The sequence below is a fragment of the Mercenaria mercenaria genome, chromosome 17 (assembly GCF_021730395.1).
Source record: "Mercenaria mercenaria strain notata chromosome 17, MADL_Memer_1, whole genome shotgun sequence".
Lineage (NCBI taxonomy): Eukaryota > Metazoa > Mollusca > Bivalvia > Venerida > Veneridae > Mercenaria > Mercenaria mercenaria.
Window position 1 is genome coordinate 69,573,925 of NC_069377.1, and position 17,886 is coordinate 69,591,810.

General features: G+C 36.6%; 1 protein-coding gene across 2 annotated transcripts in view; it reads right to left on the reverse strand.

Annotated features, from left to right (window-relative positions):
* Positions 1 to 13,323: 13,323 nt before the first annotated feature.
* Positions 13,324 to 17,886, reverse strand: part of LOC123537057 (angio-associated migratory cell protein-like) — a 60,987-nt gene continuing 56,424 nt past the window's right edge. For both annotated transcript variants that reach the window (XM_053528549.1, XM_053528548.1), the window contains one exon: positions 13,324 to 15,661. In XM_053528549.1, coding sequence (XP_053384524.1) covers positions 15,586 to 15,661 — 76 coding nt within the window. In that variant the 3' untranslated portion in view covers positions 13,324 to 15,585. The remainder of the gene's footprint in view (positions 15,662 to 17,886) is intronic.

Genomic DNA, 17,886 nt, shown 5'->3' on the forward strand with positions numbered 1-17,886 from the left:
TATTATACTACTACCTGGACGCTTATTTCGAAGTAGATTAGTACCGATCGTAGAGCGTTAGCCTTACATGTGCGATTCTTTTATATTTCCATTGTCGCGTTGGTTCGAGTCCCACCGTGATTTATACTTTTTTTAAATCTTTGCTTTTTATCAATGTTTTAATTTCATTTTTTTCAAAGACAATTGAAAATATTCAAAATGCAGTAAAACAGCACTATGGTATACAATAACGAACTGAAATATGGAAAAATGATGATGCTTGAAATAACCTTCAGAATAGTTTGTAGTATGTATTAAGCATCATTCTTATACTGAACAGTGTTTCTCTTTGTAAAAAAGACGTGGACGCCTCGGACATGTTGACTACACTGATACTGGCAATATACCAGTGAGGAATTTAACCTGCACGAATTTTCCGAGTGTTTTCGTGACTATGCATTCATAATACGATGTGTTTACACAGAGCTGAAGCCTGGCCCCCTTTAAACAGAAATTAATTTAATAATATTTCTATCTAAATTTATTCCAGGAAAAATGAATGATTATGGTGGTTACCCTGAAAGAGAAACAAACAAACAAAAATCACTTTCCTCGATTCGAACCTACGGCCCGCAAAATTCGATTTTTCAAACACCAATGCTTAACCACTGAGCTATCGGGACTGACAGACGTGTTGCAATAAAATATACCCAATATTATTGTTTATGTAAGCTGCTTTACCTATTTTGTTGGTTTTATAAGTCCAGAAAACATAAACAAACGTGACGTCACCCCGAAGTTATCATACACTGACGGTACACTTGCGTAGCCTTTGCTATGTTTTTATTTACTATATTGATGTATCACGGTACATTAATCTGTTGATAGTAATTTGACTCTGTTCTTGCAACCACTAAATTATCTGTGCAGAAAAACCTAGCAGTATCATTATTTAAATTTCATTCTATATATTTGATATCAGCATCTTTATCATTGTAGTTTTGCTTGCTACTAGTCGCTAGTGATACTGGATGTTAACATTTCGTTATGAAAAGTATTTTCAATTCAGTAAAAGATACAAAATTGAAATTCGAATTTCATTTATTACTCGAATTTCATTTATTACTCGAATTTCATTTAATACTCCAGGCTACATGCAAAAACTATTTTTACTCAGCGGCTTCAGTAACAATCAGAAAGGTTAACATGTTAAAGTTAAATACCTAGACAATATATTAACTACAGCTCTCAGTGGGTAGAAACTGGATATCAGTAATTTGTTTTTCAAATACCACATGGGTAATTGTCTAAATCCGTTTTGAGGGAGCAGATTTCCGTTGTTGATTTCCCCATATTTTTGAAAATTTGCAATCACTTTCATTTCTTAGTTACAAAACTTACAGAAAATGGCAATATACAAAAGTTAAATTTCATAAATAGCATGCGATTTTTTGCGGGGATGTTTGGGGGCATTGACCTTGACCATCTACCCCGTAACTCTACTGTGACCTACTGACCCAATAAATAGTAAGGCGGCAGTCATCCTATGAAATATGACAACTGTAGGCCAGTGTTCTCTAGTATATGATCAGAAGACAAATTGTTGACTGACCGTCAGACAAACCAACATAAACAAAAATAAGACCTATAAACACCACCAAAAGCATGTTCCACAAGCGTGTTGTTAGTCCAATAAACACCACCAAAATATGTTCCACAAGCATGTTGTTAGTCCAATAAACACCACCAAAAGCATGTTCCACAAGCATGTTGTTAGTCCAATAAACACCACCAAAACCATGTTCCACAAGCATGTTGTTAGTCCAATAAACACCACCAAAATATGTTCCACAAGCATGTCGATAGTCCAATAAACACCACCAAAACCATGTTCCAACATCACATGCAAACGAGCTATTAAATGCAATGCTGATAAACATTATTGTGTCGTTTAACAACACGCTAATGTAGTGCATAATATTTCGCTAAAAGATTGCTTAATATAACAGAGTACATAATAGATCACTTATGGAGTGCATAAAAAGATCACTAGCGGAGTGCATAACAGAACACTTATGGAGTGCATAAAGATCACTAACAGAGTGCATAACAGATCCTTTATGGAGTGCATAACAGATCACTAACAGAGTGCATAACAGATCACTTATGGAGTGCATAAAAAGATCACTAACGGAGTGCATAAAAAGATCACTAACGCATTGCATAACAGATCACTTACGGAGTGCATAAAAAGATCACTAACGGAGTGCATAACAGATCACTTACGCAGAGTGCATAAAAAGATCACTAACCAAGTGCATAACACATCAATTATGAAGTGCATAAAAAGATCACTAACAGAGTGCATAACAGATCACTTACGGAGTGCATAAAAAGATCACTAACAGAATGCATAACAGATCACTTACAGAGTGCATAAAAAGATCACTAACGAAGTGCATAATAGATCACTAACAGAGAGCATAACAGATTACTAACAGAGTGCATAACAGATCAGTTACAGAGTGCATAAAAAGATCACTAACAGAGTACATTAAAAGATTACTGAAAGAGTGCATAACAGATCGCTAACAGAGAGAGACTAAACATAATATTAGAGATACACTAAAAATGAATACAAAAAAGTGTCTTACCGACATATGTTACCACAGAAAAATGTATTTACTTTTTACATAGGACTAATAATAAAAAAGTTAGAAAAAACCTAAAATATTGAAATTCCCCTAAAAAAAAGTTGTGCATGTACAATGAAAAATCCCTTTGATATATAAGGTCAAATGACACTATACAATATATATAAAAAATTAGGGTCAAGGCATACAGACACTAAATAGAAAAATGGCACGAAAAAAAATGGTAGTCGCATAATGGCGGATACAAATAGTCCTCTGTTTTTTTTGCTCTGTAGAGCTATTTCCCTTATTTTCTTTGCATTTTTTTTTTGCTAAAATCACATGACAGATCTATGCTTGACATGTAGGTAGCATTTTCATAATGAAATAACATGACAGAATTTTTCATGAAAACCACCACTATAATTTTGGGTCTCATTTTTTAGCTGATTTTGCAGTTTGTGTGTTTGACTGAAAATATTTTTCTTGCATCGAACATGACCCCCACTTTTCTTTTGATTTTTATTTAGCACTGACAATATTCTTCAAGAAAATGTAAGTTACAGACATTTAAAATGGGTCCTGATGTGTGCTGCGGTTATTGGAAATAGGTCAATTTTATATAGAATAAAGAAGAACAGCTATTTAGTGTGTTATAACCTATAAGATGACATTGGTAAAAATTAAAATCTGGCCAGGTAAGGGTGAAAATGGGCTACTTTGATTAAGATTTGATAGAAAATGACAAATTTATTGCAATTTCGTTGTAAATGCGGATAAAACCCAAAAATATCACATTTTCACTGTTTTGAGTGTATTTTTTTCAAAAATTGCATATTCATAGCCTACTGGTTGCTGAATTCTGGCTATTAGAGGTAAAAGTGAACATATTTAACACTTTAAATGTGTAATTTGTATGCAGATCAGAGTAGAAAATGACAAAACAGGGCAAAACAAGGCTATATTTAGGGTAAATGCATGAAAATTGTGTCGCGACAGCTATTTTTGACAACATCTGATGCGGTGTCTTACGTTACTGAAAATGCCATAAAACCTTAAACTGTTGATATTAAGCTAAAACCTTGTATTTTTTCATGCATGTAGGTTTCTTCTACATTTCAAATGAAACTGGCACAGTGTCAGAGAAAAAAGTTTTTCTTATAGGCATACAGACACTAAATAGAAAAATGGTGTGAAAAAAATGGTAGTCGCATAATGGCGGATACAAATAGTCCTTAATTTTTTTTTGCTCTAAGAGCTATTTTCCTTATTTTCTTTGCAATTTTTTTGCTAAAATGACATGACAGATCTATACTTGACATGTAGGTAGCTTTTTCATAATGAAATAACAACATGACAGAATTTTTCATGAAAACTTAGATCATACACCACCACTATAATTTTGGGTCTCATTTTTTAGCTGATTTTGCAGTTTGTGTGTTTGACTGAAAATATTTTTCTTGCATCGAACATGACCCCCACTTTTCTTTTGATTTTTATTTAGGTCACTATAAGCTAAATAGTTTTCCCTATATATTCAATATAAAACTGACCTTTTTTAAAGAGCTACCAAACATAGCTAGACCCATTTCAGAGAACAAATCCTTACCTCATTTTAAAGAGTTATGATAAAACTGATATAAAATGAAGAGAAAAGTAGGGGTCATGTATCTTCTAAGAGAGATTTCTCTGGTCACATTTGCTGTAAACTGACACCTGGAAGTACTACTCATACTAAAATTGAGCTTGACTTCACCAAATACAACCTAGCTGCTCTCCCATTTTTCCTACCAAAATGTCAACAAGAGGACCATGATGGCCCTGAATCGCTCACCTCTTCCCACATGACCCAGTTTTGAGTATGACATCGTTTTTTCTATTATTTTACATAGTGACCTAGTTTTTGAGCTCATGTGACCCAGTTTTGAACTTGACCTAAATATTATCAAGATAAAAATTCTGACCAATTTTCATGAAGATCCATTGAAAAATATGGTCTCTAGAGAGGTCACAAGGTTTTTCTATTATTTGACCTATTGTCCTAGTTTTCGAAGGTACATGACCCTGTTTTGAACTTTACCTAGATATTATCAAGGTGAACATTCTCACTAATTTTCATGAAGATCTCATGAAAAATATGGCCTCTAGAGAGGTCACAAGGTTTTTCTATTTTTATACCTACTGGCCTAGTTTTTGACCGCACATGAACCAGTTTCGAAACTGATTTAGATATCATCAAGGTGAACATTCAGATCAATTTTCATGAAGATCCATTGAAAAATATGGCCTCTAGAGAGGTCAAAATATTTTAATAATTTCAGACCTACTGACCTAGTTTTTGACCGCAGTTGACCCAGTTTCAAAACTGATCTAGATATCATCAAGATGAACATTCAGACCAACTTTCATACAGATCCCATGAAAAGTATGGCCTGTAGAGAGGTCACATGGTTTTTTATTATTTGACCTACTGACCTAGTTTTTTAGGGCACATAACCCAGTTTCAAACTTGACCTAGATATCATCAAGGTGAACATTCTGACCAATTTTCATGAAGATCCATTCAAAGGTATGGCCTCTAGAGAGGTCACAAGGTTTTTCTATTTCAAGACCTACTGACCTAGTTTTTGATCGCAGTTGACCCAGTTTCAAACTTGACCTGTATATCATCAAGATAAACATTCAGACCAACTTTCATACAGATCCCATGAAAAATATGGCCTCTAGAGTGGTCACAACGTTTTTTATTATTTGACCTACTGACCTTTTTTTTGATAGCACATGACCCACTTTCGAACTTGACCTAGATATCATCAAGATGAACATTCAGACCAACTTTCATACAGATCCCATGAAAAATATGGCCTTTAGAGAGGTCACAAGGTTTTTCTATTATTTGACCTACTGACCTAGTTTTTGATGGCATGTGACCCACTTTAGAACTTGACCTAGACATCATCAAGATGAACATTCAGACCACCTTTCATACAGATCCCATGAAAAATAAGGCCTCTAGAGAGGTCACAAGGTTTTTCTATTATTTGACCTACTGACGTGGTTTTTGAAGGCACGTGACCCACTTTCGAACTTGACCTAGATATCATCAAGGTGAACATTCTGACCAATTTTCATGAAGATCTCATGAAATATATGGCCTCTAGAGAGGTCACAAGGTTTTTCTATTTTTAGACTTACTGACCTAGTTTTTGACCGCACGTGACCCAGTTTCAAACTTGACCTAGATATCATCAAGATGAACATTCAGACCAACTTTCATACAGATCCCATGAAAAATATGGCCTTTAGAGAGGTCACAAGGTTTTTCTATTATTTGACCTACTGACCTAGTTTTTGATGGCACGTGACCCAGTTTCGAACTTGACCTAGATATCAACAAGGTGAACTTTCTGACCAATTATCATGAAGATCTTGTAAAATACATGGCCTCTAGAGAGGTCACAAGGTTTTTCTATTTTTAGACCTACTGACCTAGTTTTTGACGGCACGTGACCCAGTTTCGAACTTGACCTTGATATCATCAAGATGAACATTCTGACCAACTTTCATAAAGATCCCACAAAAAATGTGACCTCTAGAGTGGTCACAAGCAAAAGTTTACGGACGCACGCACGCACGGACGGACGACAGACGCTGCGTGATCACAAAAGCTCACCTTGTCACTATGTGACAGGTGAGCTAAAAATACATCCATAATGAAATTTAAACAGAAACTAGCTTCAATTTAGACCTCTGTTGCCATGCCAAGTGAAAAATTAGTGTTCAAATACCTGGCAGCCATTACGCGAATAGACCAGATGGCTCCCACGCTGGTTCCTTTAGTTTAGTTAGGCCTATAAAGCACTGACAATATTCTTCAAGAAAATGTAAGTTACAGACATTTAAAATGGGTCCTGATGTGTGCTGCAGTCATTGGAAATAGGTCAATTTTATATAGAATAAAGAACAACTATTTAGTGTATTATAACCTCAAAAAGGGCCAAAAATATGTTGGGTTTTGATACCTAAAAATGTTGAAAATTGACAAGAGGGAAAATTAACATCAGCACCGGGTAAAAATACCCGGATGAAAAAAGAACGCTGCACACGCTATGATGCCTTAAATTTGGAAAAACCCAAAATCTAAAAATAGAATTTTTAAAAACAGACTAACCCTTACAGAAGCAAGCCTCTGTGGCGTACATGCTGCGTATTTGCTGTGTATATGCCGCGAACACTGTAGTACGCCAGAGGAGTACATTTTACATACACCGCATGCCACATACTATTTCGAGGAGTACACAGCATGTATGCAGGAGGTGACTAGTACACTTCAAGTACGCAGCACAGACTCTGAAAATTTAAGGAGTACACTGCATGTACGCAGGAGGGACTTGTACAATAAAATAGTACTCTGCATGTACACCGCAGATACTTTGAAATTTGTGCAGTACACTTCATATACGCGGGAAAGACTTGTACAATTTCTTTTGGCATTTATACTTAGTTTTTTCTTTTTTATAAGTTAAAGTCTGAAGTAAACTTCATATACGCGGGAGGGACTTGTTCATTTTCTTTTAGTGTTTATACTTTGAATTTTTTAGGTAAAAGTCTGAAGTACACTTCATGCTTGAAGGATTTGTACATTTTTTTTTTTTTTGGAAGCAAGAACTTGATTTCCGAGTAACTTTTATTTTAATAGCATAGAATAGTTCAGATTACCGGTATTCTGAACAATGAAAATTTGCCAATCTATTTGCAATGTTCATTTGTGAAGCTTACACCTTAGTGATTTCTGAGCTGCACCTTGCATGCAGTGTAAAAATATATTCGTTTTCATTTTGAATTAATCCTGGAGCTTTCTAACTTGGATAATCGAAAAGCCTTATTTGAACTTTGTTGCATTACATTTTGTAATACATGAAATAATTACCAAGATAATGCCTCAACAGCGCCCGAATGAGAAGAATTAATAGCTCTCACTGTTATTTGAATACTCTTAAGCAAAACACCATTCTATCATGTTTTATAAAGGCTTTAATGCTCATGAAGGCCTCACCAAATTAAAAAGTTGTTCATCGGATTTGCCGCTCGTATATTTTCAGAACGTTTTTGGCTAATTGCGCTCGCCCCATTGGAAAAAATCAACCCAAAATTTTTCGGTGCGCTACTTTTTACGGACGTAAAAGTGTATAAATGCTTATATAATTCCAGTCCTAGATTGTTCTCAGATGGATTTTAATCAAAATAAATACATACTACGCACACATCGTCTATAATAAATCATAACACTTATATTTAGTTGCATTAAAGTTGTTTCCCCTTGATGCAGCTACGCCATTTTCTTCAAATGTTTACAAAATTACATGCTACAAAAATTGATTTATTTCGTTGAAAAGTGGATGAAGAAAAGTATACTAATTTATTTGATAACATCAATCTACATTTTTTTGGTAAGGGTAAATACTTATTGATGCATGTCACTTATCTTTTTTCTGTTTTTTTCTGTCCAAATGATCAGCATTTGCATATGAAAGTTGGTGGGGTAAGGAATTTACATTATCACAGCAGTTTTGCCACAAGAGTACACAGCATGTATGCAGCAGGAGTACACAGCATGTACGCCACAGGAATACACAGCATGTACGCCGCGGGGGTAGTACTTCGCAGGCTCATTTGCATGTGAAAAGTGTATGTGCCACGTACATGCTGCGTACTATTTCCCGCATACTAAATTCCTCCAGCGTACATCCTGTGTACTATGTAGTCCACAGCATGTACGCAGCAAGTAGTACGCGGCAGAGCTCATTTGCATGTCAAAAGTGTACTACAAACGTACTATCGGTGTATGTGCGGTGTATATCCTGCGTACTGTTTAAAGCCCTTGATTTCAGTACACATCATGTACGCATCATATACGCCGTATGTACACAGCAAGAGTACGCAGCAGGCCTTTTTCTTCTGTAAGGAAATTCTTGGAATTTAAGGGGCAGTGACTAAGTACAAAAGTTAAAAAAAGGTAACTTCCCTTTTAGCTCTAAGCCAATCAGAATGACATAGTGAAAATGCATCAAAATTAACCTTAAATTCTAAGTAAATGGGGGCATAATTCATGAAAAATTGGTGTCAGAGTCAGCACCTTGTGTCACATGATGTGGGTGATAAGTTGGAACCTCTATTTTAAGTTTGAATCAAATCCATTTAGTAACAAGAGCTGTCTCCATAGGATGACACATGCCCCCGATGGCACTTTGAATGAATAGTTATGGCCGATGTTAGAGTTTAGGACCTTTGACCTACGGACCTGGGTCTTGCGCGCGACACGTCGTCTTACTGTGGTACACATTCATGCCCAATAATTTTAAAATCCATGCATGAATGACAAAGATATGGACCGGACACGCCCATCAATGCACTATCATGAAATATGACCTTTAACGTCTAAGTGTGACCTTGACCTTTGAGCTAAGGACCGGGGTCTTGCGCGTGACACGTTGTCTTACTGTGGTACACATTCATGCCAAGTTATTTGAAAATCCATCCATCGATGACAAAGATATGGACCGGACACGAATGCACTATCATGAAAAATGACCTTTAATGTCTAAGTGTGACCTTGACCTTTGAGCTACGGACCTGGGTCATGTGTGCGACATGTCGTCTTACTGTGGTACACATTCATGCCAAGTTATTTGAAAATCCATCCATCGATGACAAAGATATGGACCGGACACGAATGCACTATCATGAAAAATGACCTTTAACGTCTAAGTGTGACCTTGACCTTTGAGCTACAGACCTGGGTCTTGCGCGTGACACGTCGTCTTACTGTGGTACACATTCATGCCAAGTTATTTGAAAATCCATCCATCGATGACAAAGATATGGACCTGACACGAAAATTGCGGACAGACTGACAGACCGACAGACGGTTCAAAAACTATATGCCTCCCTTCGGGGGCATAATAACGTGTCATGTTGAATCAAATCCATTTTGTAATAACTTGGGATATAGTGAAAATGCATCAGAATTAACCTTAAATTCTAAGTAAAAGGTGGCATAATTCATGAAAAATTGGGGTCAGAGTTATGCACCTTGTGTCACATGATGTGGGTGATAAGGTGGAACATTTATTTTAAGTTTGATTTTCCATTTAGTAATAACTGAGATATAGATTTCGGGATGCTACGAGACGTGACAAAACTGACTCCTATATAGCCCCCACACCCCCAAACATGTTTGGTGGGGGTATAAAAATATCGCTAATGGAGTGCATAATAGATCACTAACAGAGAGCATAATATATCACTAATGGAGTGCATGATAGATTGCTAACAGAGTGTATAATAGATCACTAACAGAAAGCATAATAGATCGCTAACGGATGCTAATGGAGTGAATAATAGATCGCTAATGGAGCGGATAATAGATCGCTAACGGAGAGAATAACAGACCGCTAGCGGAGTGCATAATAGACCGCTAACGGAGTGCACAATAGATCACTAATGGAACGTAAAAGGGATCCATCTCTTTACAGAATAAATTATTTGATTGCTTATCGAATATGTAATAAAATAAAGGACATGATTTCAGACGTAACTTGCCACTGTTTTCAACAAAAAACATACGTCTCCCACCACTTACCACACAAATTAGGAGTGGTGGTCTACTGGATAAGGTGTTGGCTGCTCAATCCTGGGGTCATGGGTTCCAGCCTAACTGGGATCACGACCATAACTTCTCATACGACACCAGTACTGGTTTTTCCAGGAAGCGGACTCGTGAGTGGTTACAATAAGCTTAAGCTTTCATCACAGTCGAGCTAAAACAAATTAGTATAACTAACCTTACAACTCAGAAATTGGAAAATGCCACAAATTAAGGGTTATAACTCTGATAATCATTAATCAGAACATGACAATAATATGCACAACTACACTTCACACTAATCAGTAATCACTTGTGAGATTTGATGAAATTCAGCCTAATTGTATACAGCAAGTTGAAGTAGAGTAAACGCTGTAAAATATGACAAAAACCAGGAGCCATAACTTTGCTGAAAGTAACTGAACTAGATCACGCCAATCATATGTATAACTAGGCTTAGCATTGATAACTTCTGTACGGTTCGGTGAAAATCTGCCCTATGGCAAAAAAGAAATTGCTAGAATATCATAAAATTTGACAAGGGCCATAACTCCCCTGTCAAGGCAGTCTGACAAGACAGCTATATCCTCCACTGCTGTTATGGATAGTGAAAAGGAAGCAATGACGCGGTTAAGTACATTTTATAGTGACCTTGACCTTGAGCCTGCATGGCTGACTCATGGGTTTTGCAAACAATCTCATAAGGTGAACACTTGTCCAAAATTTAAAGAAAATCCTTCAAGTGGTTTAGCAGAAAAGGAGGGAATAGGAGATTGAAGGCTAAAACAGTTGAGCTGTGACCTTGACCTTGAGCTGGCATGGATGAATTTTGAGTTCTGCACATCGTCTTGATAAGGGGAATGTTACAGCCAAGTCATATTAAAATCCTTCAAGGGGTTTAGGAGATACAGAGCGGACACAAAATGGAAGGCTCAAACCTTCCACCTTGAGTTATGACCTTGACCTAGAGCCAACATGGCTGACTCATGAGTTCTGCATATCGTCTTGATGAGGTGATCATTTGACCAAAGTTTCATGAAAATCCTTTCAGGAGTTTAGGAAATACATAGGGGACATAAAATGAAAGGCTCAAACTTTTGACCTCGAGTTGTGATCTTGACCTTGAGCCAACATAGCTGACATAAGTTCTGCAAATCATCTTGATAAGGTGGTCATTTGACCAAAGTTTCATGAAAATCCTTTATGGGGATTTAGGAGATACAGAGCGGACATACTTATTACTAGAAATACATTCTGCATGCCAAGTTACATTAAAATCCCACCATGCATGAAGAAGAGATGCTCCAGACAAACTTCAATTTGACCTTTGACCTCCAACTGTGACCTTGACCTTTGAGATAGGAACATGGGGTTTGCGCAAGACACTCCTTCTCATGGAGGTTAACATTCATGCCAAATATAAACAAGATTGGTCCATGCAGGTCAAAGTTATGGTCCGGACAATATCTGAGGACGCACGCACGGACACACGCACGAATGCTCTTACACCAACCTGCCAAAAGTGACTATATCTAGCTCACCGCAAGCAGGCTCGACAAAAATGGAAGGCTCAAACCTTTGACCTAGAGTTGTGACCTTGACCTCGAGTCGACATGGCTGACTCGAGTTCTGCACGTTGTCTTGATGAAGTGATCATATGACCAAGGTTTCAAGAAAATCCTTCAAGGGGTTTAGGAGATAAAGCAGACACAAAATAGAAGGTTCAAACCTTTGACCTCGAGTTGTGACCTTGACCTAACATAGCTGACTCATTTGTTCTGCACATAGTCTTGATGAGGTGATCATTTGAACAAGAAAATCCTTCAAGGAGTTTAAGTTATATGGAGTGGAAACAATTGTTACAAACGGATGGAGACCATTCCTATAACCCCCAACCACATGTGGCGGAGGATTAAAAATCACTGAACCAGAACATATGCACAATAAGTCTTGGCACTGATCATCCCTGTAAGGTTTGGTGGAAATCCACCATATCATATAAGAGTAGCGGCTAAAACATCATAAAATTTGATGAATCAAGGACCATAACTCCGCTGCAAATCATAGAATGGAAATGGCTGAAAATATCCACAATGAGACTTGGCACTGATCACTCCTGTAAGGTTTGGTGGAAATCTGCCCAATAATATAAGAGAAGAGACCAAAACATAAAATTTGACGAATCAAGGGCCTAAAAATCACCCAACCAGACAATGCCGAACATATGCATAACTAGGCTTGGCAATGATCACTCTTGTGAAGTTTGGTGTAAATCCATCCAGTGGTGTTGGAGGAGTTGCATGGACAAACTTTGTGACTGATGGTCGAACAGACAGACAAATGGCACTAAATCAATACATCTCTTCCACACTACAGCAACAGGCTATATTCAAATGAAACCATTTGGTTTTTGCAAAGACCCATTATTGTTATTTTAAATATGACTCAGACACATTAGCAGAGAGATACATTTATGTATTCTAGCATCATGTATTATACATAATACATATCAACTAATATAAACTGATCTTTGACCTACTGACCTCGAAGTTGAACGACCTGTATGTTATGATGTTACACCTGTGTACCAAAATTTATGATCCCAGGCCCAAGCATTCTCAAGTTATCATTCGGAAACCATTTAACTGTTACGGGTCATCGTGACCTTGACCTTTGATCTCAAAATCAAACTTTACCTATATTTTATGATGTTACACCTCTGTACCAAAAATTATTTAAATCTGTCAAGTCTTTCATGAGTTATCATCCAGAAACCATGAAAACCAACGGACTGGCAGACAAGCTCACTCCTATATACCCTCTGAAACGTCGTTTGTGGGGGTATAATAAAGGAAACGTTATCAGAATTACTATTATAAGTATATAACAGATTCAAATTCAAGGTAAAATATTGTGTCTAGGGTTGTAAAACTGAGTTCAGAGACAATCCTTAAAACTTTAGTTCAATTTTGAAATTGACCAATGACATGGCAGCATTCTAAGACAGGGTTACAATTTTCAGCTTTATAAACTCAGGGCCTTGACAAGCAGAAACAAACAACAGTATGAGCTGAGATTCTTATTTATTTTTTTATTCAAGCTGAGCACTTATTTTGAAAGTTTTATTTATATACAAAGCAATTCATCTTTCATTGTTCAGCATACCTCCAGGTGTTGTAGGTTGGGCTTATTCATTTAGCTTTTAACAATACTTCAGCTCTGTGGAAATTAACATTTAATTATGTTTCTTTAAACAGGAAAAGAATGTTCTTCATGAATAACATAAAAGTTTTTGGATGAGAAGATTTTAGTCTGGAAAATCTCTCCTGTCAAAATCAGCTTAGAGACTGACCAAAAGCTGTCTGGTCGTAATGTGTGTAATTGTGGGGGAGGAAGCTTCCTTACAACTATTTCTTGGGTTAAGGAAGCATTTTCCCACAATGCATCATTGTCCAATGACCCAAGTCTGGTGCAAAGATAAACCATAACAAGAGCTGTCTGTAAGACAGCCAGTGCTCGACTATTCAAATTGATGTCCCAGAAGCAGGAATATTACCCTAAATGTTAAAATATCTATAGAGTTTCAATCCGGTATCTGCACTAGTTTTGGAGATAGTAACCTAGTTTTATAACCCCGAAGACACATGTGAAGTTTCAATTCAATATCTGCATTAGTTCTGGAGATACATGTAGTAACTTGCACGCAAAACTTTAACCTGGATTTTTTAAGTCCAAAAGGGAGCATATTTTGGCCAAAATACATGTCAGAGTTATAGGACTTGATCTAGTGAGGTTGGTAACTGACTTAGTAAAAGAAAAAATAAGTTTCAAAGCTATACGCCTTTAAATGATAGCCATATGTACTTGCATGCAAATCTTTAACAAAGGTGTGATGATGACGCCTGGGTGAGTAGAATAGCTAGACTATTCTTTGAATAGTCGAGCTAAAAACCGAAGTCATTTCCATGTACTTGTCATGTATAATGTAGTGGGCTTCAAACAAATGATTCAGTTTTCAGGTTTTACTTACCACAGTGTTGAGTGCCCTGTGCAATTCAAAGCTATAACATTAAATAACAAGAGGACCATGATGGTCCTGGACCGCTCACCTCTTCCCACATGACCCAGTTTTGAGTATGTCGTTTTTTCTATTATTTGATATAGTGACCTAGTCTTTGAGCTCATGTGACCCAGTTTTGAACTTGACCTAGATATTATCAAGATAAAAATTCTGACCAATTTTCATGAAGATCCATTGAAAAATATGGTCTCTAGAGAGGTCACAAGGTTTTTCTATTATTTGACCTACTGACCTAGTTTTCGAAGGTGTTTTGAACTTTACCTAGATATCATCAAGGTGAACATTCTCACTAATTTTCATGAACATCTCATGAAAAATATGGCCTCTAGAGAGGTCACAAGGTTTTTCTATTTTTATACCTACTGGCCTAGTTTTTGACCGCACGTGACCCAGTTTCGAAACTGACCTAGATATCATCAAGGTGAACATTCAGATCAATTTTCATGAAGATCCATTGAAAAATATGGCCTCTAGAGAGGTCACAAGGTTTTTCTATTTTTAGACTTACTGACCTAGTTTTTGACCGCACATGACCCTTGTTCGAACTTGACCTAGATATCATCAAGATGAACATTCAGACCAACTTTCATATAGATCCCATGAAAAATACGGCCTTTAGAGAGGTCACAAGGTTTTTCTAGTATTTGACCTACTGACCTAGTTTTTGATGGCATGTGACCCAGTTTCGAACTTGACCTAGATATCATCAAGATGAACATTCTGACCAACTTTCATAAAGATCCCATGAAAAATGTGACCTCTAGAGTGGTCACAAGCAAAAGTTTACGGACGCACACACAGACGGACGACGGACACTGCGCATTCACAAAAGCTCACCTTGTCATTTTGTGACAGGTGAGCTAAAAAATATGTTATTGCTTAGTTAGTACAGTGAAAAAATCACTACAGATTTTCTATGGGATAACTGACAGTGCAGAGACACATTCATACTTTAACACTATAAACTTCTTTAGTATAATAAACTACTGTTGGTTGGATAATATTCATTACTGCTTATTTTCTCTGTTTATTTTCTCCAAAACTCGCTGATACTGACAGAGTGACTGACTCGCACAAAATAATGCAAACAAGGTCATTATCATAAAAGTGACATGAAAAATACTCTATCCAAATCAATTCCTTTGACAACTTAAAACTATTTCGGTTTTACATATTGCAATTTGCATAATCCATATTTCATATTATATCACATTTGCTTAAGTTTTTATTGTAGATGTACATTCAAGTCATCTGTCCGGAGAACTAAGGGAGAACACTCTTGCTGTCTTATCTTCTGAAACTGTCACCAACCAGTTACCATCCCTGAAAAGCAGACATATTATGTTCATTACTTTTTCACCTGTCAGATGATTTTAATTTCTTGTATGTAACATGGTAGAACCACCAACCTTATATAATCCAGCAGGACTGCTCCCTCAAATGACAACTGAGCAGTGCTCAAACCCAGAGAAAAATACCAAATGGTCCAGTGTTAACAACTTTAACCATTTGGCCACAGGGTCCCTTTGTAAAGACCCATTTGCCCCACACAAATGGACATTGTAACATTTGAAGAGATGTATGCAAGTTATACTGTAACAGTTGTAGAGATATAATTATGGAAGTTACATTGTAACATTTGAAGAGATGTATGAAGGTTATACTGTGACATTTGTAGAGATATATGGAAGTTATATTGTAACATTTGAAGAGATGTATGGGGATTACACTGTAACATTTGTAGAGATGTATGGAGGTTACACTGTGACATTTGTAGAGATGTATGGAGATTACACTGTGACATCTGTAGAGATGTATGGAGATTACACTGTTACATTTGTAGAGATGTATGGAGCTTACATTGTGACATTTGTAGAGATGTATGGAGATTACACTGTGATATTTGAAGAGATGTATGCAGATTACACTGTAACATTTGTAGAGATGTATGGAGGTTACATTGTGACATTTGTAGAGATGTATGGAGATTACACTGTGACATTTGAAGAGATGTATGCAGATTACACTGTAACATTTGTAGAGATGTATGGAGCTTACACTGTTACATTTGTAGAGATGTATGGAGATTACACTGTGACATCTGTAGAGATGTATGGAGATTACACTGTGACATCTGTAGAGATGTATGGAGATTACACTGTTACATTTGTAGAGATGTATGGAGCTTACATTGTGACATTTGTAGAGATGTATGGAGATTACACTGTGATATTTGAAGAGATGTATGCAGATTACACTGTAACATCTGTAGAGATGTATGCAGATTACACTGTAACATTTGTAGAGATGTATGCAGATTACACTGTAACATTTGTAGAGATGTATGGAGGTTACACTGTGACATTTGTAGAGATGTACAGAAGTTACATTGCAACATTTGAAGAGATGTATGGAGATTACACCGTAACATTTGTAGAGATATATGGAAGTTACACTGTAACATTTGCAGAGATGTAGGAAGGTTACACTGTGACATTTGTAGAGATGTATGGAGATTACACTGATATTTGTAGAATGGAGATTACACTGTGACATTTGTAGAGATGTATGCAGATTACACTGTAACATTTGTAGAGATGTAGGAAGGTTACACTGTGACATTTGTAGAGATGTATGGAGATTACACTGTGACATTTGTAGAATGGAGATTACACTGTGACATTTGTAGAGATGTATGGAGGTTACACTGTGACATTTGTAGAGATGTATGAAGATTACACTGTAACATTTGTAGAGATGTATGGAGGTTACACTGTGACATTTGTAGAGATGTACAGAAGTTACATAGCAACATTTGAAGAGATGTATGGAGATTACACCGTAACATTTGTAGAGATATATGGAAGTTACACTGTAACATTTGCAGAGATGTATGGAGATTACACTGTAACATTTGTAGAGATTACGCTGTAACATGTGTAGAGATGTATGGAAGCAGGGTTTTTTTCCGGCCATTTTTATAGCCGTTAAATTCGGCTATATTCCCAATGCCAAAAAGTATGTACGTTTTTTTCCCAAAATGAGTGCAAAAATTCCCAATCTACATTCTGAAAAAGATTTCATCAAAATTGCACATTGACCAAATTATGGACAATTTTGTAATGGAAGTATGTTAAAAGTGGTTGTACAATGTGAAACAAGTGTATGAGAAAGTGCTTAAACACATCTTTACTATATCCTATGGGACTAAATATTTCCCAATTTGAAACATTTACGCGTCGAAATTCCCAATTTTGGGGGTATAGGCTATGTTCCCAAATTAGCTAGAAAAAACCCTGGGAAGTTACACTGTAACATCTGTAGAGATAACATTTGCAGGGATATAAATTAACACTCAGACCCTATTAGCCAACTGGGCTCCTTACAGGCAAATTCTAGGGGCCCAGCCTAAAAGTTAGGGGCCCAGCTAATATTAGCGGAAAAATATACTAACAGTGGTTTAGATTGACATACTTGATCATAAGTCTTGTAATTTGCTTCCTGCCAAAATACATCAATTCTTAAATATAATTACAGAACACTCATTA